The sequence below is a fragment of the Schistocerca piceifrons genome, chromosome X (assembly GCF_021461385.2).
Source record: "Schistocerca piceifrons isolate TAMUIC-IGC-003096 chromosome X, iqSchPice1.1, whole genome shotgun sequence".
Taxonomy (NCBI): Eukaryota; Metazoa; Arthropoda; class Insecta; order Orthoptera; family Acrididae; genus Schistocerca; species Schistocerca piceifrons.
Genome location: NC_060149.1, coordinates 409,175,755 through 409,202,119, shown reverse-complemented (window position 1 = coordinate 409,202,119; position 26,365 = coordinate 409,175,755). Strand labels below are relative to the sequence as shown.

The 26,365-nt window shown below is 37.5% G+C and overlaps 1 protein-coding gene across 5 annotated transcripts in view; it reads left to right on the top strand.

Moving 5' to 3' along the window:
* The window catches only part of LOC124721726 (phosphatidylinositol 4-phosphate 5-kinase type-1 alpha-like), a 315,644-nt gene that overhangs the window by 161,356 nt on the left and 127,923 nt on the right, over positions 1-26,365 (top strand). For all 5 annotated transcript variants that reach the window (XM_047246822.1, XM_047246821.1, XM_047246823.1 and 2 more), the window contains one exon: positions 23,430-23,586. In XM_047246822.1, the coding sequence (XP_047102778.1) occupies positions 23,430-23,586 (157 nt within the window). The remainder of the gene's footprint in view (positions 1-23,429; positions 23,587-26,365) is intronic.

Here is a 26,365-nt window from a genome sequence, read left to right as displayed (position 1 = left end):
CAAAAGTGACCTTCAAATCCACCTCCACCCCCCATACTCATCCCTCACCAATCAGGAATTCTGGTATGTTTTTCGTGGCACTCCCTCCCACCATTGTACAGAAGTTTCCATATACACGAACAATTCGCAATATTTGACCTTTTTTTGGTCTCTCTTGATTTGGTTATTACACCACCAGCATATTCAACTGTTTCATTAACATTACCAATTGAAATGTTCCCGTGAGGATTATGAAAGAAAAATGACTTTTGTAAAAATTATGCTAAAACTAATTACAGTGACAATTTGATCCAAACTTAACCATTACAACCACAGTAGTTTTGTAGTCACTAGGCCTGACAAATATGGTGATGTAACTATTTATTTTATGCTGTCAAAAATCACAAAATTGTTATGTAAAATTTTCACAAATGTCAGTTTTACGATTTGTAAGTGCTTGACTAAGCCGGTAGCATAAAATGAGGCCAGACAGTGAAGACCAAAAAGGTCAGTACAAGTTTATCAACACACAATCACATAGGGGCAATGCAGGTGTGAACCTACTAACAAATAAGAAAATAGGAATACGGGTAAGCTTCTATGAACAGCATAGAGATCACATTATTATAGCCAAGATGAACTTGAATACAACACCCTCCGCAATAGTACAACTTTATAATCCAATTAGCTCTGCAGGTAATGAAAAGATTGCAAGAATGTATGATGAGATAAAGGAAATTATTCAGATACTTAAGGGAGATGAAAATTTAATTTTGTGATTGATAAGTGGAATTTGATAGTAGGAAAAGGAAGAGAAGAAGAATAGTAGTAGAGCACGGATTAGTGGAAAGGAATGAAAGAGAAAACTGTTGGTAGACTTTTGCACAGAGCGTGATTTAATGATCACTAATACTTGGTTTAAGAATAATGAAAAGTGGTCATATACAGAGTGATTCAGTTGCCGCTACCAAAGTCATTTTATGCAACCTGCAGTGTCATATTTGGCCTTCAGAAACCATGCTCGAGTTTTTCATATTCTCTCTCTCACTATGCACAAACAGCTAGTCCTACAGAAAAAATTAACAGGACCTTTTTGTGGGAAACCTGATGGAGTCAAATTTTGTACTGGGAGGCTACAGTTTTCATGTTACCCAAGAAAAATGTACAAAAGTGACCTTCAAATCCACCTCCACCCCCCATACTCATCCCTCACCAATCAGGAATTCTGGTATGTTTTTCGTGGCACTCCCTCCCACCATTGTACAGAAGTTTCCATATACACGAACAATTCGCAATATTTGACCTTTTTTTGGTCTCTCTTGATTTGGTTATTACACCACCAGCATATTCAACTGTTTCATTAACATTACCAATTGAAATGTTCCCGTGAGGATTATGAAAGAAAAATGACTTTTGTAAAAATTATGCTAAAACTAATTACAGTGACAATTTGATCCAAACTTAACCATTACAACCACAGTAGTTTTGTAGTCACTAGGCCTGACAAATATGGTGATGTAACTATTTATTTTATGCTGTCAAAAATCACAAAATTGTTATGTAAAATTTTCACAAATGTCAGTTTTACGATTTGTAAGTGCTTGACTAAGCCGGTAGCATAAAATGAGGCCAGACAGTGAAGACCAAAAAGGTCAGTACAAGTTTATCAACACACAATCACATAGGGGCAATGCAGGTGTGAACCTACTAACAAATAAGAAAATAGGAATACGGGTAAGCTTCTATGAACAGCATAGAGATCACATTATTATAGCCAAGATGAACTTGAATACAACACCCTCCGCAATAGTACAACTTTATAATCCAATTAGCTCTGCAGGTAATGAAAAGATTGCAAGAATGTATGATGAGATAAAGGAAATTATTCAGATACTTAAGGGAGATGAAAATTTAATTTTGTGATTGATAAGTGGAATTTGGTAGTAGGAAAAGGAAGAGAAGAAGAATAGTAGTAGAGCACGGATTAGTGGAAAGGAATGAAAGAGAAAACTGTTGGTAGACTTTTGCACAGAGCGTGATTTAATGATCACTAATACTTGGTTTAAGAATAATGAAAAGTGGTCATATACAGAGTGATTCAGTTGCCGCTACCAAAGTCATTTTATGCAACCTGCAGTGTCATATTTGGCCTTCAGAAACCATGCTCGAGTTTTTCATATTCTCTCTCTCACTATGCACAAACAGCTAGTCCTACAGAAAAAATTAACAGGACCTTTTTGTGGGAAACCTGATGGAGTCAAATTTTGTACTGGGAGGCTACAGTTTTCATGTTACCCAAGAAAAATGTACAAAAGTGACCTTCAAATCCACCTCCACCCCCCATACTCATCCCTCACCAATCAGGAATTCTGGTATGTTTTTCGTGGCACTCCCTCCCACCATTGTACAGAAGTTTCCATATACACGAACAATTCGCAATATTTGACCTTTTTTTGGTCTCTCTTGATTTGGTTATTACACCACCAGCATATTCAACTGTTTCATTAACATTACCAATTGAAATGTTCCCGTGAGGATTATGAAAGAAAAATGACTTTTGTAAAAATTATGCTAAAACTAATTACAGTGACAATTTGATCCAAACTTAACCATTACAACCACAGTAGTTTTGTAGTCACTAGGCCTGACAAATATGGTGATGTAACTATTTATTTTATGCTGTCAAAAATCACAAAATTGTTATGTAAAATTTTCACAAATGTCAGTTTTACGATTTGTAAGTGCTTGACTAAGCCGGTAGCATAAAATGAGGCCAGACAGTGAAGACCAAAAAGGTTGAATGTGGGGAAGTAATTTGTAAGTTCACAAATTTTTGTACAGTGGCACGAGGGAGTGCCATGAGCAACATACTAGAAACCCTGACCAGTGGAGGCTGAGCGTGGGAGTGGGGGTGTGTTTGAAGGTCACTTTTGCACATTTTTTCTTGAATAACTTGAAAACTATTGCCTGCTTTGCAAATGTATACCAGTACAAACCTGAACTTTGAACTTTGAAGGCCTGATACTGTATAACAGCACAGGCTGCATAAATCGACATCGGTTGGGGTAGCTGAATCATACTGCATGTTTGAGGAGACCTGTGAGACCAGAAGGTTTTCGATTTATTGTGTAATGGTTATACACAGGTTTCAAATCCAGGTTTTAAACTGTAAGTCATTTCCAGGGGCAGATGTGAACTCTGACCATAACAAAAACTGCATAAATCGCAAAAAGTTAGGAAATTAAGGCAATGGGACCTAAAGAAACCAGAGGTTGTTAAAAGTTTCAAAGGCAGTATTAGGCAATGTCGCTCTGCAACAGGGAAAACCAATGAAATAGAAAACAAATGGGTAGCTTTTGGAGGTGAACTAGGGAAGGGAGCAGAGGATCGCAGAGGTAAAAAGACAAAGCCTACTAGAAATCCTTTGATAACTCAAGAAATATTGAATTTAATTAACAAAATGAGAAAATATAAAAATCCAGCAAGTGAAACAAACCAAAACGAATTACGGATGTCTTAAAAATGACATTGATAGAATGCACAAAATGGTCAAGCAGGACTGGCCATAGGACAAATGCAAGGCTATAGAAGCATGTGTAACTAGCAGAAACATACATGCTGCAATGGTTCATTAACATAAGTATTATTGATTTTATTTCCCAGTATTGACTCTGCAGCAAAATATTCATCTGATTGTGTACTTTATAGATCAACAGTGAAGTTCTTACAAAACCAATGAAAGGAAATTTTTTATACCTAATATTATTATATCTCTGAATATTTCCTTTAGAATTCTTAGATGCTTTTGAACAAATTCTGGGAACATTTTTTCCATTCTAATGTTGTTACAAAAAAATGTGGTTTAGGAAGACTCAAGAGCTTCTTGAGGTGATAAAAAAATCTCTGTGCTGGAATTTTTTTGTTTGACAGAATAGAACAAAAATAAGTCAAGTCACAAATCATGTGAATTTGATATTTTCTTCTGTCAAAAAATCAAGTATCATGATGGAGCATTATACGAAGTTTTTGGCCATTTTTCGTAATTTTATGGATGGTTTGTGGCAAACACATTGATGTATACAATTCAACATTCACTCTTCATCAAGCTGCTAAAGCTATGGTCATAACAAATCCAGTGTAATGAAACAAACATGCAATCATGTTCTTGGTACAACCAAACAGTTGATTGCTGCTTAGTTCTGGCATGTTAAAGTATACTCTAGTTCTATTTCCGGTTTCAGTGATGCATTCAGATTTCCTTTGCAGATTTTTTTTTACAGCATATCCATACTCCAACTGAAACAAGCCTGTTTTTTGAGCTTAGGTCAAATTGCGCAGAATCCATCAGCAACAGATCTCTTTTTATAGATAAATGTCCACATAAAATCTAAGATACTACAGTGTTTGATATTCTTAAGAATGTGTCCAACTCATGCTAAGCGATATTCTGATCCTCTTCAGTCATGTTCTGCAAAGCATCAGTGGCTTTTGGAATAACAACTGATTTTGGTCTGCCTTCACAAAATTCGTTGCTTCGTGAAGCACGACAATGACAAAATCATACAAACCAATTGAAACAGCCCTTTCTGAAGACAGATGATAACCAAAAATTCAGTGAAGCAATTTGAAACATTGTTGTTGGGTTTAGGCTTTACAGAAATCGTGAAAAATCATCCAGCAAAAATCTTCATGTGAAACTTCCATTTTTCCACAACACTTTTCCTTTAAATGCTAGCTGTGGACAAATTACTCAGCCTGTTTCTCATCTGTGATTGTTTTAACAATAAAAGAAAGATAAATTTAGAAATGTAGTGATGTCATATCTTCAGTAATGCTATCTACAAGTCATTTATTAAAACTTGAAAGGCAAATGTTTGAGAAAACAGTTTTAACTTATTTACCCATACTTTCACTTCGTTTAATGACACTCACACTGCGCATATAGAAAGACAAAACTGTTTTCCAGACAATTGTCTGACGTATTAGCATTTATTCCACAATAGATTTTGGTCTGCCAGCTATTTTCAAGTGGTTTTCCAATTTCATGACAATAAAAACACAGAAATTAAAAATTTTTACTTTTCAAAAATTTGCTGTTTGTCAAACTTGCACGAAAAACCTTAGTGCATGTCACAGTTAAAATTGAACAATGAATGTATCAAACACTTGACATCATTAATAGTTATGGTTCTGTATAGAACTATGTTATAAAATAGAAATGCATAATGTTACAAAGTGAGAACAACATGTTTGCTGATGAACAATTATACTTTTACATTACCACAAAACATGTATTAAGAGGGCTGAAATTATCAATTTAAGTCCCTAGCATATTTTCTTTTATGATGTTATGCATACTGGCACTAGGGAGTCATGGAGGGGGAAAAAACCATAGATTGTACTATGACATACAGTAATTCATGGGTGCAAAGGTGTCCAGACAAACATAGAGTGTATATCTGTCAAGTAGATAATGTTTGTATCTTTGAGTATGGACAGTGGGAATGGCCAGGAATCCTTATTCTGTCTACATTCTTGAGCAAAACACACAAAATGTGCAATAAACTGTGTACACTGCCAGAAAAAAAATTGTGCACCTGGATAGACAACATCTATTTTGATCTGATGATGGCAAATACCACCTGGGGAATAGTATATGTACTGATCATGGTTTCAACATCATTCACCAGCAGATAACGTAGTGGCGTAGCTACCAGAGCGCCATCTGCATCTACCCTTTAATAGGGAATGCTCTCAGCCTGGTGCGGTGCAAACATGAAACAAACAGAGAACAATGCAACAGACACACACTGGCACTTCTACAGGTAAATGAGTGTGTTGGAAGGGTGGAAGGGGGGGGGGGGGGAGAGGTTCAAATTGTGGCCTTCTGAGTGGTGGAGTGGTCCTTTCAGAGAATTGCCACCCAAGTTGGACATGCTGCATAAGTTGTGCAACAGTGGTCATGTGGACATTCTCACACCCAGAGACAAGGTTGTGGATGTCCACGCAGCACAGATGCACACCAGGATTGTGGCATTTTAAGGGCAGCAGTGGCAGATCAAACAGCTACCACAGTACAAATAAGAGGGCCCGTGAGCTCAGATGAGGTGGCATGAACTGTTGCACACTAGTTGTTAGCAGTGGGATTAAAGGCATGCACACATCTAGCCTGTCTTCCACTCACACCCCAGTATTGATGTGCATGATTCTACTGGTGCAACAGAGGATCACTTGGAGATGGAATGATATGCTGTGGTCTTCAGCAATGAAAGCATATTCTTCTTCCATGGAAGTCATGATTGTTCGTGTGTATGACATAGACTTGGTGAGCACTTTCTCCTAGAATGCATTCATCCAAGACACACTGGCACCACCTCAGGCTTTGTGGTCTGGTGTGCAATAAACTAGAACTTTTGTTTGCCATTGGTGTTTCTAGAGGGGATACTAGATAGCACTCAGTAAATGCAGAATGTTGTTAGATCCGTTCTTTTGCCATTCTTTCAACAGGAAGGTGATGTGTTGTTCCAACAGGATAATGCTTGCACACAAACTACCTGTGAGGCTCAACATGCTCTGCAAGACATGCAACAACTTCTCTGGCTGTCCCAATCTCCAGACTTGTCTTTTACATAACTATATGTACAGGTCAAGCAGGCGTGGCATAATGTATCCCAGGACAGTATTTGCCATCTTTGTGATTGACTGTATGCCAGAGTCAACACCCACTGCTGCCTGTGGAGGTTTTAGCACATACTAATATGGGTGTTCCGGCATGGGTGTTTCATCTGGTACCTCTGAACTGCTTGTGCTGTTTATCTGTAAGTGTACTCCATATGCACTGTTGCAACAGTAATCTAAAGAGCAATTGAAACCTCTAAAAGGATGTACTAATTGTTTTTCCTGCAGTGTAGCTCTTACAATAACATAAATGCGGCCAGACGTTACTCACCAATGGCCCTACTAGACCAATGTTATGACGGGCCTCTTATCAAAGAATCTTGCATCTTGACTCAAGCTTCATCTAAGAGGTCCAACTTTAATGTCACCTCAGCTGAAAGAAATGCTATACGAGAACTGATAGAAGACGAAGACATTGTCATCTCACCTGCTGACAAAGGAAATGCTACTGTGCTTCTCTCACGCACAGAATATAACAGCAAGATATACAAACTGCTCGGCAATCATGCATATAGTAAATTAAAAAGTGATCTGACGGGTAGGATCCAGAGAAAGACTGTGGAGCTCAGTTCCAGCAAAAGTCGCTAGGGTTTGCATCAACAGGCTGCAGTTCCTCCTAGACTGTACGGCCTACACAAGATCCATAAGAATGGGGCGCCTCTCCATCCCATTGTAAGTAACAGAGGAGCACCTACTTATTTTGTTGCCAAATACCTGACATCACTATTGGGACCTCTCGTAGGCAAGTGCGACCATCACATTCAAAACTCTGAAGATTTCATAGGTCACCTGAAAACCCTTAGATTGCAATCATCGGATCTGTTAGTAAGTTTTGATGTTGTGTCTTTATTTACAAAGGTGCCCTTGCAGGACTCGTTGGATCTCATTAGCAACAAGTTTGAGGAGGACATGAGTAACATTATTTAAACATGTGCTTACTTCAACATACTTCTTATTTCATGTTCAATATTTTGAAAAAGTGGTCGGTGTCGCCACAGGAAGCCCTCTGTCTCCTGTGGTGGCCAATTATTTAATGGGGGACTTTGAAGAAAAAGTACTGCAGTCAGCCTCTCTCAAACCCTCTTGTTTTTCTGCAGTATGTGGATGATACATTTGTGGTGTGGCCACATGGACTTCAATACTCTACCTACATTTCTTTGGCACCTGAATTCGCTCCATCCAAATATAAACTTAACAATGGAAGTGGAAAAAGATGTCACTTTACCTTTTCTTCATGTTTTGGTACGAAGGAAAGCAGATTGAACCTTGGGACACAGCGTCTACTGCAAGCCAACGTATACAGATCTATATTTGCAGGCCACAAGCTGCCAGCATCCTGCACAATGCGGTAGTGCATTACGTACGTTAGTTAATAGACCACATGTGGTATCTGATCCTGAAAGCATATCAAGTGAAATACAACATTTGAAGACAGTGTTCTGACAAAACGGTTATTCTGAGAGACAGATACGTAATGCATTCAGGCCCAGGCGAGTTCAATCTATGAAGCAGAATGAAGATACGAAGACACCCACCACTTTGGCCTTTTTGACGTATTTTGGTGCCATGTCGTCAAGAATCGGAAGAGTCTTTGGAAGATATGGAATTAAGTGTGTTTTTTAACCATCTGCAAAACTGAGAAACCTGTTGGGTTCGGTTAAGGATGACCTTGGCTTGAGGAAATGTGGTGTGTGCAAGGTTCCATGTCAGTGTGGGGCAGCGTATATAGGCCAGATGTGCCGCACAGTACAAGAACGCTGCGATGAACATCATCACGCCTTCGTCAACCGGAAAAGTCGGCAATTGCGGGCCACTGTCTGACACAGGACATCGTATGATTTATGAAAAGACAGAAGTTTTAGGTATCATTTTTCTGGGATTGCATCGTTAAAAAGCAATACACGACCGTACAGACGATAATCTCATCAACAAGGATACGGGATTTCAACTGAGCACAGTCTGGAACCCTGCATTGGCTGCTATTAAATCACGACGCGAAAATCAAGATTCTTCGATAACAGGCACGTCATAACATTGGCCTAGTACGGCCGGTGGTGAGTGACGTCTGGCCGCACTGTTGGCAAACGCAGCGCACGCGCAGGATAGCCGCTCTGCGATTTTCGGCAGAGGGAGTTTGAATATGGCATCATCTATCTGCAAACCATTGCGCATGCGCGAGAGTCTCAACATAAACGTATGTTGGATAAAATTTATAAAAGTGTAGGAATCAGTTTTTATACGTAAGGACGTTGGAATCGTAGAACTGTCACTAAAACTACAACATAAAGTGAAGAAAGAGAAGGCCCTAGATATCCTAGAATGAGCAGAAAAATAGGACATCATAGAAGACAGCTCGAAGTACTGCTGATTTTGAAACACATTGTGGATTCCTTAATATGCAACATGTTACCTTTGCTCTTTTCTTCGTAAGATTGTATCAGGCAGGGTATATGATGTGTCTTATTTACTCTTGCATTGTACCAACACACCACAACCGGGTCATTTCTGTAATCCTTACTCCAGTTTGCCTGTATTATTTTGTCATACAGAGTAAGTGACATTTCCTTGTACCATGAACTGTATCTTCTAAGATATTAGCTAGCAGTTACTATTACAAAAACTAGGTCAGAATGTCTTAGTTTGATTTTTAGAAATCTGGCCCAAAATACCCTTATGCTGTCGTATGAGTTATATAATTTCTTGTGTAATTGTGTGTTTTGCTGTAGAATCGATACAGAAAAATGATTTCTGGTCATTCCCATTGTCCATACTCAAAGATATATGGGGTGATTGTAATTAAACTTTCCCTATTTAACACATTATAACACGGAAACTAATTACCATATGAGTACCAAATTTGGTCACATTAATGTTCACAGCGCCACCGTCCAGTTCCATTTTTGGCCACCGGGTGCCGTGATTAGTCACCGTGATTCATAGCCTCATACACGTGACCAGTTTTCATGCAAAATGGGACCTCACAGCTCACGAAGTTCACCCGCTTCTCCGAAACACATTTGGAAACAATCGAATTATCAGCCGATCGTTTCCAAATGTTTGGCTGACACGATCAGCCGATCTCACTCCCTGTGATTTCTTGTTGTGGGGCTACTTGAAGGACAGGGTTTACCATGGGAACATTCACACATGTAAAGATCTGAAGCGCAGCATATCAAGAGAGATAGCGAGCATACCTGCGCACATGCTTCGTTCTTCTGTGCTGAATCAAATCCCGCGCTTTCATACTCTTTTGGACACTGATGGGAGCCGTATCCAGGTTAAGCCCCTTTCGTTGCAGTAATGGTACCGGTATGTAACGGTATGACGTACCATCGTAGCAGCACATTAAAAGTGTTTTATTTGAATTGATTCTGCTTTATTTCTCTTCCCCGTGTTCCTGAAATTAATACTACCAAGTTTGGTCCTCGTTTGGTAATTAGTTTCCGTGTTATAACGTGTTAAATAGGGAAATTTTAATATAACCACCTGGTTGGTATATACCATCAACTTGATAAACATACAGTACGTGTTAGTCTGAAATTTATTGTACCTGTTAATCACTATATGTTATCTTATCATTAGTTATTTGTTTTTCTTGCCTCCATAACACTAGTGTGCATAATGTTATGAAGGTAGGGACCGGAAAATGTAGGATCTTTTTTCGGCAAAATTTGCATCTATTTTTTGCAAAATTCTCGACTATTTTTATCGAAATTCGCATCTATTTTCTTTGTTTGTAAATGATTAGACGCACAAATTTAAAAGATTGTCACGCTGCATGAGTGAAGACAAACAAAAGTGACTGTTGAAAAAAAGTGCTGATTGGGAACCTTTTGACTAGAATGTTTACTTTTGCAAAAACTTCAACGCCATTTTCTCCCGAAATGGCCTTTCCCGTTGAAGAGCAGCAGCATTTTCCCGCCAGTTACGCGACTGCGTCTCCGATATAAGGTGTTTCTGAACATTATTTGTCTTTTCCCGCAAAATTTGAAGATTAAAAAATCTTCGAACTACTAATTTCGACCTTTCATTGCCTTACGACACATGCTTGACGACATTACAGATATAACTGGCAAGGCACTTTGCGTAGAAGTAGAACCGAACGTACAGAAACTCGATTTAAGCGGTAGGGGAAGAATTTCGGCGCTGTCGAAAAACGTGACAGATTTTATTTTCCAATCACTACAGCGCAGAGAGCGCTATAGTCACAGTTGCCCGTAGCGTAAACAGACTAGAAATTTGACGGTCACATGAGAAGGAACGGTGCGGGGAAACAAATCCCGCCTTCATTTCGCTGGGCAGCAACCTACAACAGGACTGACACAGTATCACAAGGATGGCCGTCTCTTCTGGTGTTGTAAGGGCCGTAATCGAAAGCCGTGATGGACCAGGATTAGTCGCTTCACTTAAGAAGAAACGAAAACAACACAACCTAAAAGGAGAGAATGTTCTGAGTATGAACCTAGAGATACTTAAAACAGAGCTATATGATATACTTGTCAAACGCTGCTACTACACTGTTGAGGAGTTCATGAAGGATGAACTTCATGAACTGAACATTTGAGCATGATGAATTTACATATAGTCTTGTGTGTAAATGTAGCCGTCCTTCACGAAAGGGAGGAAAGAAAAATAAAAGTTTATATTAATGTTAAAATTCGTTGTACCAATTAGGCCCAAGTTGTGTTATCCATTTTTTGGCGTGTCTCCTGTACACTAATCATATGATTAGAAATTGTATGTTATGAGACGAATAAAACGCTATTCACACAAAGCATTCGGGGGCGGCTGCCGCGCAATTGCTTGTTGAAGTAAAGTGAGCAGAGTACTGTTAACGACGTAGTTCAGGCCCGACCTCCAGTGGTATTCGATTTCAACTACAGTTCAAAACATCCGCCACCTAATTTGCCACGTTAAAACTGCCTGCATTATACTATCTTTTGAGCTTTAGGTAACAAATACACGTACGCGTTTCTTTGTAAAATGCTAGGTCCCATGGCTGAGTACTACATAGCATTATGCGACGTGTACCTTAAGGTTCGCCGGCCGGAGTGGCCGAGCGGTTAAAGGCGCTACAGTCTGGAACCGCTACGGTCGCAGGTTCGAATCCTGCCTCGGGCATGGATGTGTGTGATGTCCTTAGGTTAGTTAGGTTTAAGTAGTTCTAAGTTCTAGGGGACTTATGACCACAGCAGTTGAGTCCCATAGTGCTCAGAGCCAGCCTTAAGGTTCCTTCACACCGAAAACCAACAAACAAGCTTTCAGAATTGATAGTCCCGTTGAAAAGCAGCAGCATTTTCCCGCTAGTTACGTGAATGCGTCTCCGATATAGGGTGTTACTGGACATTATTTGTCTTTTTCCGCTAAATTTGAAGATTAAAATATCTGGATACTACTAATTTCGACCTTTCGTGGGCTTTCATAGCCTTACGACTCATGCTGGACAACATTACAGACAGAACTGGCAAGGCACTGTTGTGAGTTTGACAGACTTGCAACTGTTGAAAAATGTTGACAACAGTTTCAAACTCTTGTAAACACACGTTCGGCGTTTTCCCTTTTTGTTACAAAAAAACAATGGAAATGGATTCTGACTGTGAAGATTTGCTATGGTGGGAGATGATGCTTTTGTTCTTTCAGAATACATGATGAAACCATACGCATGATGGCAAGAGAAAGGCAGACAGGAAAGGATGTTTAATTACAGAATATCTTGTGCTAGAAGAATTGTGGGGAATTTTTTTGGAATATTGCAATTAGTTTCACGGTGTCTTGGAACAACTATGCACTTAAGTCTTGAAAAAGCAACATTAATGACTTCTGCAACGGTGTCTTTGCACAGTTTTCTTAGAAGAAACAAAGAAAGTGCCACAGTTTACTCACCACCTGGCAGTTTTGATGTGGAAAATCCAGAAACAGGTAGGGTTTCGGATGGCAATTGGAAGAAGCCTCCGCAAAATAAATGTCTTCAGCGAAAGGGAGGGAAAGCAGGAAGAACCACAAAGAATATATGGAATGAATTTGCATCTATTTTGTATCGCATGTTTGTAAAGTGAAATGGAATAAATAAATATCGAGTGAAAAGACAAACGTAATTAAAAAATTCCGAGCAAAACCCTTATAGCTTTAGTTTTTATCAATGTAAAGCCATTAATTTGCAAACTACGGTACTTTGTATCAAATGTCCACAAAATTATGTGACAAATAAATAAATTTCTGGTGAAAATACAGTTGTAATTACAAAATTTCCGACCAAAAGTCCTTCAGCTTCAATTACACTAATGAATGACGTTCTACTTACGATTGTAAATATTTTTCACCCTGGCTTGTTCATGCCTTACAAATACTTCAAATACTCGTAAAATATCCATTTTGGAAAGTAGATCACAGTTGTCCCAGACACACTTTTAGTTTTGACCATTTTACAATGCTCAAAATTGTACAGTGTTTTCATATTTGCCCATTTCCTTTCTCATTCCACAAGCGGTACACCAATTTTATCCATAATTTCTTTCAACAAATCTTTTCTTTTATATCTGGCTTTATATGCAGAATCAGAAGGACCCTACATAGGTTTCCTCATTTCAATTTCTAACAAAAGCTGAATTTTTGGATCTGTTTACGACTCGTGAGTTGCCTTCGTCAAAAGAAACGCGGCAGACGACACGGCAAAAGCGCATGCGCAAGTCACAAAACTCTGCCGTGTTTTTGCTCACTGCCCATAAACTGCAAACTCGATACAAAACTTCCCTCGACTAGTTCTTCAGACTCGCGACTTCAGACAACTGTTGACAACAGCTGAAAACTAAGTCAAACTTTGAGTTGGAAACAGCTAGCTGTCAGCCGAGTTTGTTGGGGTTAGTTTTCAGTGTGAAGGTACGTTAAACAGACCACTCAACAGTCCACAATTTGCATGGCGCCAGATCATTGAGGGCATTGATACATCTTTGAGTTTATTTTGCGAGTAGGTTCTTGCGCACATTAACTTGCCAAGTTGGGCTTCGCCAGACGATGTGCAATGTCAGTAGCTGCTTACATTTTCGATATTATATGATTATATGTAGAAAATAAAACTATTTCAAACTATCTCTGATAAATAGCTCATCTGAATACAATTCGCTGTGAAACAGCTTCTATTAAATAATTCCGCATTTTAAGGCAGAATTCGAATCTATTTCGCGTTTATCACAAATATGCGAATTTTTCCTGTTCTTAGTTATGAGAGAATATACATTAGATACTAATCGATGGCAATTTGAGATACTGTTTTAATAAATAGTGGAATAAATTATCACACCTCAGACAGCTACCTGACAAAAATGTTATGTTGTAGCAGTAAAATAGAATTGGTCAGGAGAGCTCACTAACTTCAAATAAGCATTATTCATGGATGTTACCAGAGTAACAAATCCATTGGGTACATTTCAACTCTTCGAAAGGTGCCAGAGTTTACTGTTGGTGGTGTGATTGTGAAGTGGAAATGCGAAGAAACAACCACGGCTGAACCAAGACCTCATGTACTAATGGACAGAAACTGTTGGGCATTGCTGAAGGTGGTTATTTATTTATTTATTCATCCATCCATCCATAATACAATGAAAATAAATAACTCAAAAAAATGCATACACACAGAATATATAAGTACCCTTTATTAGGATGAGACAGGTGGTCGGTCATGGCCATGATGAAGGAATTATCGTGGCATTTGCCTGGAGTGAGTGAGAAAAAACACAGAAAATCTTAATAAGGTTGACAGAGGAAACTCCATCCCCCAAATATGGGGTCATTGTCTTCACAGCTGTGCTGTCTCATGTGTTTGTTCCCTATTGTACAATGTTCTTTGGTATAAACACAGTTTTGGTCTTTGTTGCTGCACACATCGAGAACAACCTGTTCGTGATTCTGAAACCATGAATTTGCTGCTTTTCCCCTTTCACTAACTCCAGTCTGTTTGAAAAACTGACTCCAGGCCCATAAACGTGCACATCTTCAATTCCTGCCCTCATTCCAGCTAAAAAACTGAGTCAGTATCCCCCCATTGTGAGTGAGATGTTATCAAGCACAATAGCTCTTTGCATATGGTACTTTTTGCAGTGTTGCAATCTGGCAATGTGTTGCAATTATCCCCTTTCATTATTATCCACTGCCATAAGTCCTTAAAGCAATCTTTGATTGTGGAGTATGCATTACATATTAAGAAAGTTTTAGCTGTCTTTTTAAATAGATTTGAGTAATTTTTTAAAATCTCCTTTGGAAATTTATTATACAATTTTATTTGCTGATAGAAAATGCTGTTTTGAGTTTTTTGTGTGTTTATCCTTGGTATAATTGCCTCATGTTCCATGAATATGTATGGAATTGTTGGTGACATACTTAGTAATGTTTTCCCTGATATGCACCTTAGATTGGTAGATGCAGACACTTGATGCAGAAGGGATATCCAGTTTTTTAATCAGTTCTTAATAATAATCCCAACTACAACATCTAGTTATGGTTCTTATGACTCTTTTCTGCAATTTTTAAATTTTGTCAATGTTTTGTGCCTTTGATCCCCAGTAAAAACCCTGTAGCTAAGAATTTAGTATAGGTAGGAATACGTCACCACAAGACATTGGCTGTTACAGACTGATGCCAGAACCCTAAGAACAAAACATTCCGATGACATTCTTTTTGCCAACATCTTTGTGTGTACATTCCTTGTTAATTAACAGTCAATATTCACCCCTAAAACTTTGTTACACAGTCTACAAATTTATCATCTTTACTTAATGTGATGGAATTGTGTTTTCCCTTTATGCTGTATGGCATACTGTTTGTTCTACTTTGTTTTCAGTTTTAATTCATTAGCTACTGCCCAATCATAAACATCCTTGAGAGTTTCATTTGCTTTCTGTAAAAGGAGTTATGGTGTTTTATCAGCAGCTATGATATTTTGTCATCAGCTAAGAGAACTTTTTCTCCATGGCTTGTACTGTCTCTAAAGTCATTGATATAATTTGTTAATATATATTAAGAACAGCACTGGACCCAGTACTATGCCCTGAAGAACACCTATGTGTATATGTTTCTTTTCTGTGAGTTGTTTTACTAAAAATTTATTACCAGCAGACGTGAACTATCTGTATCTTCTGCACCCTGTTTGCCAGGTAAGACTGGAACCACTTGTCTGCTATTTCTCTTACACCTTGTAGTTCTTCCTTGTTCAGTAGTATTTTATTGTCAGCAGTGTCATAAACCTTGGAAAAATCTAAGGATATGCTTGTAAAACGGTCATAGTTCTCAGGAGCTCCAAGTACCACATTTGTAAGCTCTGTAGTGTCAAATATTATACTTTTCCCACTTCAGAAATTAAATTGTGCTCTGTTACAAAGGTTGTATTTATTCATGTAACTTACTGGTGTATCTTTGATGATTGATTCAATTATTTTTTTGAATGCAGACAGTAGTGAAACTGGCCTGTAGTTTCCAGTACTCTCCACGTTACTTTTCTTGAATAAAGGCACAACTTGTGCAAGCTTTAGACAATCTGGAAAAATGGCAGAACTAAGGACTCATTTTAATGGAGCTTGTATGCTCTCCATGCACACCGTCAATAGCAACTAGAACCTCATCTATGCCAAATGAGATCTTTTTTTTTAATTTCTATGTGGTCTTCCTGACTTCAAGCACAGTTGTGGGAAATACCATGGTGCTTGCATGGTAAGTCATTGTGGATGCTACATGTGTTTTAAGACGATTTTATTCAATTTCTCTGCAATACCAGAAAAATAGTCATTTACAAAATTTGCCAGTTCCTGATGATTTTCTATGATTCTTACCTATCTTTGATTTATATGTTGTTATGACTGTCTCTTCCTGTTCCATTTGCTTGTTTATGACATCCCACACTACTTTGCTTTTATTTTCTGGATAATATAATATTTTTCATCTATTGTACTTTATTTTTTCAAAGTTTGCTGTACCCTCCTGTATATTTTTTATTTCTGTAATAGTAATCTAAGCACTGTAGATGAGTGTTGTGATTTTGTAAAGAGCTGAGAAATTTAAATCCCTGGGAGGACTTTCTAATACCTGCAGTTATCCATATATGTTCTGTAGCTGCTGCTGTGGAAGTGGTTACTTTTGGAAGTGTCTCCCCAAAATTAATTCAGACAGTGAGCAGAATTTAGAGAACTTAGCTTCTACAGTGTTTTCCATACACAGTTCATCCCACATTCTGTTCTGCAATTCCCTAGAAAAAGTATGTGTTTTACATTCCAAGAACATTCTTCTGTGAGCTTAACATAGTTTGCAGGTTTTACCAAGGAACACCAAGCTCTCTTATAAATACCCACAGGTTTTGCCGTCAATATCTGTAAGTATACAGTCTAAGACTGATGCTGTACTTTTTGATACCCAGTAACAGTGTTTACCATTTGTGCCAAAAAATGTTTCAGAATCTATTACTTATTTCACCCTCAACACGTGTGTTAATATTCATATCTCAACAAAATATTATGTTAGTTTTCAGATCTGAGCCTCTTTCGAGGACTTCCGTTAATTTGTTGAAGAAAATGTCCACATTACCACTAAGTGTGTAGTTCACACAGAATATTTACCTTCTTATAGATGTCCGATTTTGTTAGTTCAACTGCTGCCAGTTCAAAATGTTTATCTACATGAACTGTGATAAGATCTTACCTAGCTTTAAAATATGGGCCGTTCCTGGTATAAATACACGATCCCCTCTGACAGTAGCAACTTGCACAGTCATATGACATTAGCACTCCATGCTGAATTTCAGTATCTCTAAAACAGTACTCTCTGTAAAAAATTGCGCAATATCTGCAGAAGGAATAACTGGCGAGTTTCAAAGTGCTACCAGTAGTCCAGCTGACACAGTGGCTGTTTGTGGGGAGTTAAAAAGAGTAGGTTACAATAGTCAAACATCTCCTCATAAGCCACACATTTCTGTAGTCAGTGCTAAGTGGTGGTTGAAGTGGTGTAAAGAGCAATCCTGTTGGATAGTGGATGACTACAGGTGGTGTTACAGTATGGGGATTGTTTTTCATTGTTACAGTGTGGTCTTCTTATGAGGCTTAAGAAAAAAGCTAAATGCAGATGGATATAAACACATTTTACAAAGGAGCAGTTTGGAGATGACAGTTGTCTGTATGTGCCCTGTTATAAAGCAGCAGCTGTGATGTGGTTTGTGGACAATAACATTCCTGAATTGGACTAGACTCCACAGACTCCTGACCTGAACCCAATGGAACATCTTTGGGATCAGTTGGAGTGTCAGCTTCACTCAAGACCCCAGTGTCCAGCATCAATACCTTATCTGGTTTTGGCTTTTGCAGAAGAATGGGCTGTCATTGTTCCACAGACATTCAGACACATAATTGAAAGTGTCCCCAGCACAGGTCAAGCCATCATAAATGTGAAGGGTGGACACACCACATATTAATGTCCACTAATTATAGTCTGGGTAATTCTGATCAGATAGTGTATTATCCATTTTCCAATTATAATGAGCTGCTAAAAATCTTTCCAGTAAATACAGTTAAGTCTTTGGGTAACAGTTAAATAACAAGACTACCGTGAGGCTATCAACTAGGCTGAGGAAGGATATTATGACCTGCAACAAATATAAAGATACTGTGTGACATATTAGTGAAAAGTTCTGTGCTGACTATCTTCTTCACCCTGAGTTTGAGGTCTCATTTAATGCATATTTGACAGTGTTTGTTTTCTGTAGTATGTTAAAAAGTGATAGATTGCCTGTTTACTGTCTGTTTAAGTGTGTTTTGTTGGTATGTGACTGATTTTTCTTGGTCAGTTTTTTTTTTTACACTAGTTTTTCAATTAAATTACATATTTAACATGTTGTGCGCTTTCAGGTCAATCAAAATGATCTCTGTTTTGGCTTTCAGTGTGTGTTCTGATTCAAAATAAGCCTCCAATCTTGTGATGTGAGAAAAAAGTACAATTTTTCCAAGCGCTCAATAAAAAGTGAATTTGAGCTGAATGTCACTTTGATATGTGATCCATAAACATTGATATTTGTAGCTACTTTCATGTAATTGTCAGCCCTGAGAAAGGAGTGCAATAGTACATTGCAGTGAGGCAAAAATTAAATTTCAGATTACTAATTCATGTTAACTGTGTGTACCAATAAATGCAGCACATATTTAGTGTGATCCTCTTAGCCATGAGAAAATGGCCTTCAAATAATTAAATATTTGAGAGATTTTATAGTCCTTTTCTTATTCTCCAAACAATAGAATTTATTTACCATTCTATACATATTCTGATTCTGTTAAACAATAAAGTCATTAGTAACTAGATTAAGCTTTTGAGATGTTTGTGTAAAAAGTATGGATTCCTTAACATTTGATCGTGGCCAAAATTGGATTAGAGCTAATTTGTGAACTTGGGGGGTCAGTTTTCCCATACTTGCTTTGTGAGATGTGTGTGTTTGGAAACAATGACAACAAGGAGGATGATGAGGAGGAGGAGGATGATAGCTAATATTTGTTACTGAAAATTTATTTTGCCAGAAATTTGTCCTATTATCATTGTACATTCCACATTTGCCCATCCTTGTCAATAAGGTTCTTTCCTTCTCAGACAGCTTATCATTTCATGTTGTCTATAACCTGATTTAAATTGACAACTAATGTTTAAGATCCAAAGTTGTGGCATCATATCAGCTGTTGTCTGTGGGCAGCTCCCACTTTGCTCACCTCTCTGCAGCAATAGAAAATTGCTTTAAAGTCATGATCTTCTACAAAAGTTGTTTAAAAATTATTAAATTTGCCTTTGGTATAGTGTCTCAAAAATATGTTCTTGATTTTAATTAAAGCTAGAATTATGTCAGTCTTTTTGAAACGGGTGAAATTTTCCTATTCAGGAAACAGGTTCAAACTTACATCTCAAAAATTATTGTATTCACTGCAATGTTGCCCCCTCCCCTCCCCTCCACCACCAAAATACCTTGCTTGGTTATGGATCTTTCTAAAGTTGCATATCAAAGTGCATTTGCTATATATAAGTTGCTTTGTCATAAGTTAACCCATAACAAGTATGAAGTTTACAGTCTCTGTCTCCTACAAAATGTGTAAACAATCTGAAATTCACATATGGTGTCCATTTCTTTCTCGATTTTAATTAGGACCATTGTTATGTTTTTTCCTGAACTAGGCAAAAATTTTGCATTTAGGAAGGTCTTTTTTGTGGCGGTGTTCGTAGCGACAAACACTTGGCTGTAGAAATGGCTTACGAAGGCACCGCCACACTTTTAATAGCGGGCCGACCGGTCCGCTGGAACAGTGAAGAGAAAGATGAAAGCCCAAACACTCAGATTAAATAAAAGTCGGTACTTATCTTTATTCATGAAGATACAGAAACACAGTAGTGAACTCGGTGTCTACAGAAATCTGTCTAGTTCGAGTCGGAGCGGCTAGGTCAGCGTCGGCTGACGACAAACAACAACTCTGCTGCGATGAACACACAACTGACTAGCAAGTACACAATTCGGTGGCGAGTATACAACTGAGCGGCGAATACAGAACTGTCCTAGCGCTCGCGACTCCAGCGCTTAAGAAGCCAGAAGCCAGCGGTGGCGCGCGCAGACTTGCGGCGATTTCCTCTCTCGCTGGCGCTGCCTATGCGGACGGCGTCCGAACTTTGATGCTGCCAACCTTTTGGCAGCGGGCTCGGGTGGCATTACTGGCTAGGACATAACAGTCTTCTACTTAGTAACTGGTAGGTACAACCCTGTGCCCAGTGAAAGTGGCAACACAGTGGGAGCTGTTGATAGCAGGCTCCCATTGGTGGCAGAAGCAGTCCAGCCTGCCAACTGTCTAATGCCAGTTGGAAAGGTCAATAGTCTCATTAAAATAAATGTATCTATAAAAATGGCTTCACATTATTACAGAATAATAATATTAATTTTGCTTTCTGGTAATTTTTATAGGCCTGCAACTTTACACATTTTGTCATTGACACAAAATGTGTCATTGTTATTCAGATATGTAGTCCTGCTGAAATTTTATTTGATGCAAATGACCGAACCATGTAACACCCATTAATTAAACGTTCATCATGCTTGTTCCTGTTATGGTTACCACATTATGCTGGTCAGTAATAACACACTTTAAATATCATAAATGCATATCTTAGACACGAAGCAGGAAGAACAAAGCATGCCAGTACACAAGTTGCTGACCAAGTGAGACATAGAACAAAAGCAGTTCAAAGAGATCAGAGTCAAAGATTACTCAGTCATGACACTCTTAATTCTTCTGTAATTCACATAAAGGGTGTTGAACTATTTTTGTGCGTAGTATTGCTGTGTTACTGTGTTTCATTAGCGACTGTAAATATTTTTATATTTTAATAATTCTGTTTACGTGTTATGTGAAGTTTAGAGAGGCTGGTACACCCTTCCAGGAGTGAAGCTCCTAATATTCTTTATGGAAATACTTTAAGTACAAAATACTAATGCTAGCTTTCAGAATACTTATGATCCTCTTTTCAGGGAGGAAATAGAGAATCAGAATTAGGAGCAAGGCAAATAAAAGTATTGAGCATCCTCAACCATACACAACATAGCGGTATGATAATAACAGTTAATTTACTATATTATTTGTGTGCACTCTGATGTTCAAAACAAAGATAGAAGTCATATCACTATTTACATATCTGAGCAGCACTTTCATTAGTTAGGGACAGACTGACATCTCATTTTATGGTTTAAAAGACTGCTTCCATTGATGACGTGTGTTACATTTAAGTCCACAAGATATTTATAATGCAATTTAACAAAGTTATTGTAGATGAGTGTGCCTGCTGCCAACAGTTGACATTACCACAGTCATTTAACATCATTACTCTAATGAATACTTTTCTTTCTTCTGTCATTCAGTTTATCCTAAGAATAGCAGAAGTTTCTGCAGAGTCCCAAAGTATTTACATGATACTAAACACCAAAGTTGTGTGTACTCACCAAGCAGTATTACTACTATTAATAATATGCATCCTGGTATCTTAGAAGCAGATTACTATAATTTTCAAATGAATTTTATGAGCAAGTTATTTTGTATTTTGATTGACTAACGATTTTTAACTTTAGTGCCTGTGGCTATATTTGAAAGTGCCCGTAGTATATAAATTATTTCTCTCTCCCTTCCCTCCCCCCCCCCCTTCCAACCCCACAAACCTGCATATCTGATGTTATTAATGCAAGATTTTTTAGTTTGCTTGACACAAAGATTACCAGTTATGTAGAATGTTATTACTGGAAGAAATATTGACTATTAACCTGTGACTGGCAGGGGGTGGAAAAGTGATTGCAATCAGTGCCTTATGACCAGACTCTGCACTTGCCCTATGTTAAATCCCAAACAACTTTGCAGTATGTATCTTATGGATGCAAGTTGTGTGTAAAACAGTTGATAGTGATCTATCCATCATATGGATGTGTTAAGTGCCTCATTTGCAGCTTTAAGAAGAGGTAGGCTATGTGCTGGCATCAGGATTCATCCAGTCTCATCACATTATTAACCATCTATACCAGAACAATGGAACTGTACACATTTAGTATAACAACTTACTCTAACTTTTTACAAAGGAAAATTGGCAAACTGTTGTATGTTTCGAGTCATTATGTTATTTAGGCAACAACTTCTGACACCTCAATAATGCCTTCTTCAGGCCACTATGAACTCCGTGTATAGACAATCAAATATATTGATCTTTGCGTACTGAAGCCATCAATACCTGGATTCCATAAATTCATCTTTAGAGTATTTACTTTGAAGACTTGACAACAACTCAAAACATTCAGCTGTCTGGCAATTTTCCTTCATAAATACTTGACTTGCCACTGCCCCCATTACACAATGGATCAACAGAGACATACTCTTAACAGTTACCAACAATCACATCTGATTAAGGAAAAATGTCCAGTTGGTATCAGTAAATACCACCTTCCCAGTTAGGTGACGGAACTCATAGAGGACTTCCCAACCAAGATAACAATAAAAAAAGTATATACATTTTTCATTGTATATATTATATTATTAGCATTTCAGTTTCCAAAGTGTTGCTCCAACAGTTGTGAGTGAATTCATTGTGTCAGAAAGTTGATACTCTTTTTTTTCCACATATTTTGGCTGTTTAATAACAGATGCGTATCAAGTACTTCTAGAACACAGTTTTCACTATCATAAGAGTGATATAATTTCAAGCCGCTAAGAACAATTTTATTGATGGTTACATTAATGCTCATCTGTCATCTTATTGTATAATGAAAATTAATTCAATAAAACGATCATTATTTTTATTTTTCTTCTGGAACTAAAGGGTGATTGTTTTTTTTTGGCTACACAGAGGAAATACTCTTAATAGTAAGCTTTGTAGACGCAGAGTTTACATTTGAACTGCATTTTCAGCATTGCATTTTTACTATCCACATTATTTATTGTGTTCAAGCTGTGGAAACCCATCCTATGTATATTGCTTTCAAAACTGAAACAAATTAGTTACACAACACTTGTACATAGATAATTTTGAAGAAAGGAAAACAGCTTTCTGTTACTCTAGATCAAATCCAGTGCACCACAAGTAACAATTTTTATCATATCAAAAGAGTAATGCATGCATGACATGTAGTTTGTCTTACAGTATGGTGTTGCTAATTGCAAACTAATTAGTTACTTTGCTGTAGATTTCTGTACCACACACTGAGCTACTGTATAATAGTTTGCTTTTGTCCCTGTGTGGTACAGGTATGAGTCACGCCCCACTGCCCTGTTCTTCCACTCCTCCCCCAGCCTTTGAGGATGCCCTGCGTGGAGAATTGGTGGATTCTGGTACTACTGTTACTCGCCATCGCTTGGGGCCACAGCATGTAGTTCGTTTACATAGAGATTCAGAAACTGCCAGGTGAGTAAGATACAGTGACACTTCACTCATTCCGAGTAACCAACAGCAGTGTTGAACTGCTGTTGAATTTTAATTTGCTTGTAGTGTTCTTCTTGTGTTTTTAAACTTGAGTCTTACCATCTCTTACTTCTCCCTGAGTGTACTTTAACTGAAGTGTAATGTTTTGTTTTGGCATGTTATTGACAGTATTAAAAATAGTGGTAGTGTGCACTGTAAAAGTACATTGACATATAAACAATGCATTTAGGTTGTATGATCTATAAATTAGTTCACTGTGTAAGTTAATAGGTCATTAGACAATAAAAGAGGGTACTTATCTAATGAAAACACTTCTTGAGTGTAAATTACTTGTGGCATTTAATTGGTTCCAGAACAAATCTTCACTCTGCAGCAAAGTATGCACTGATATGAAACTTCCTGATAGATTAAAACTGTGTGCCAGACTGAGACTTCAACCAGGGACCTTTGTCTTTTGCACACAAATGACCAACTAAGCTACCTGAGAATAACTCATGACCTGTCTACACAGCTTTACTTCCACCAGTACCTAATCGCCTCCCTTCCACACTTCACAGAAGTTCTCCTGCAAAACTTGCAGGAATAGCACTCGTGGAAGAAAGAATAATATGAAGACAGGACTTAAGTTTGCATGGTAGGAGATGAGTTATTAGCAGAAATAAAGTTGTGGGATAAGTAATGAGTTGTGCTTAGGTAGCCCCATTTGTAGAGCACTTGTCTGTGAAATGCAGAGGTCCCAGTTTCACGTTTCAATATGTTGCACAATTTTAATTTGCCAGTAAGTTTCATTTTAATTGGTATCGAATGTGCGATAAATTATGATGTGTTGTTTTTTAGTAAACCACTAATTTTTATAAAGAAATATTTAGAGCCATTGTGTTGTGATTTATGTATAAAAACTGGACTGTATTTTAATACTCCTCTGACTTCATAACATCACTAATTTGATTTCCAAACATGATCTTTGTAATTACTTCCAATTTTTCTATTTGTTACATAAAACAGAGAAATACAGTGATTATCAGAACAGAATGAAATACCTTTCTGTGTGCAATTACCATGTACTGCCTCTCTTCCAATTCAGAGGAACAACAAACAATTCTGAAAAATGAGAAAATGAACTTTGTGGTTCCTTCATTGCTGAAGATCCAGTTCATTGTAGATTCTCTTTTTAACTCTTGGCACTTTCGTCAGTGCAAAGATACTATGAAGGAATTACTTGACACTCCTCTGGTTAACTGTGTATTTCTGGCTAAGCAGTAATTCATACTATAAATACATTTACTTTACCATGGTTTACCATCATAGTGTACAACTGTGACTTCATTTACCATCACAATGTAGTACTGTGACTTGAGTTAGTGTTGGACTAGTAAAATAATGTTGTTTTTTTTATCATTCAGTTGGGACTACATTCTTTGCTGGCAAGCAGTGTTACTCTCTTGTGTGTGATGACTGCATTACAAAGAGAACACAGTAAATAATGTCAGACGGGAAAGCGGAAAACCAACTTTCTTAGAGAATGGAATGTTCACTGATTTAAATTTTCATGGCAGTTTTAAACAAAATTATGAAAGGAAATAATTAATGTGGCTATTTCACTTTGATGTGTATTCAGTGACAGGCAAAACATACCATACATTATGAAATGGTCTATTAACCTTAAAACAGCATATCTTGTTAATTGTCAATGTATATACAGATGTCTAATCTCATCGTCAGCATTTCAGTTGCTGATTGGTAGACGTTCACTATGTATGTAAGAATCATGTCCTAATTTCATACATTTGATTTCATAATTTAGTTTCTTCCTCATTTTACTTCTCTGTTGTACACTGCAGACACCATCATTTGTGTACACTGATTATAAAGGTCTTCATTGTCTGTGTGTGCAAAACAGTATGTCAGTAGTATATGAAAGTGAAATTGGATTTGAAAGGAAATATTGCTTTCCTTTTTGCTTAACATAAGTAGTTAAAGTCATGTAATAACAAATCTTGATGACAAAACTATTCTTCAAAATTATCGTTGGTGACTTTATGAAACGATATTTTGAGACAGTTAATTAAATTTGTCATTTACTTTTGGATTTCAACTGTTGTCTCACATTATCAAGAACTGTTGCTGTGGGTTCCATAAAATCTGAATTTTACACCCTCATTGCGAGACTTAAATATGTTTTGTAAAAGGATTAGAAAATACTTTTACACACACGAACAAAACTTAGTGGTCAACTCATTTTTTTAATAAAAAATAGTGGACTTTAGTTAGATATATTATTAATGTTTTAAGCTGGAGATTCAATAGAGAACTGTGTTTTTGCTTTTCTTTGCACTACACACAGAGTTACATGAGTGGTGTCAATTGACTGTGTGAGGTACTTCAGGGGTTAAGACTCTTTGCCCATAATCAGGATCAATGTTCACATCATTATTCAGCTGTTGGCCTCTCCCAACTTAGATTTTCCAATATTTCCCCAAATAATTTGTGATGACAGCTTGTGCTAAAAATGCATGCTGATAGTTTTTTTTTAAGGTGATCACTTTGTTGGTGTTTCTCTAGAGCAAGTGTAGAATGTATAATGACTGGTAGACACCTGAGACAAGTTTGACAAGAAAATCAATCCTATGAATATTTCCTGTGTGTTAAAACAAAGTGTTAAGAGATACAGATGCACAAAATATTTGTTGTAGAGGTGGGATTCACTCTCAAAGTAAGGGAAAATTTAAGTTTGTGGTATCTGATGGTGAGATCATCCCTT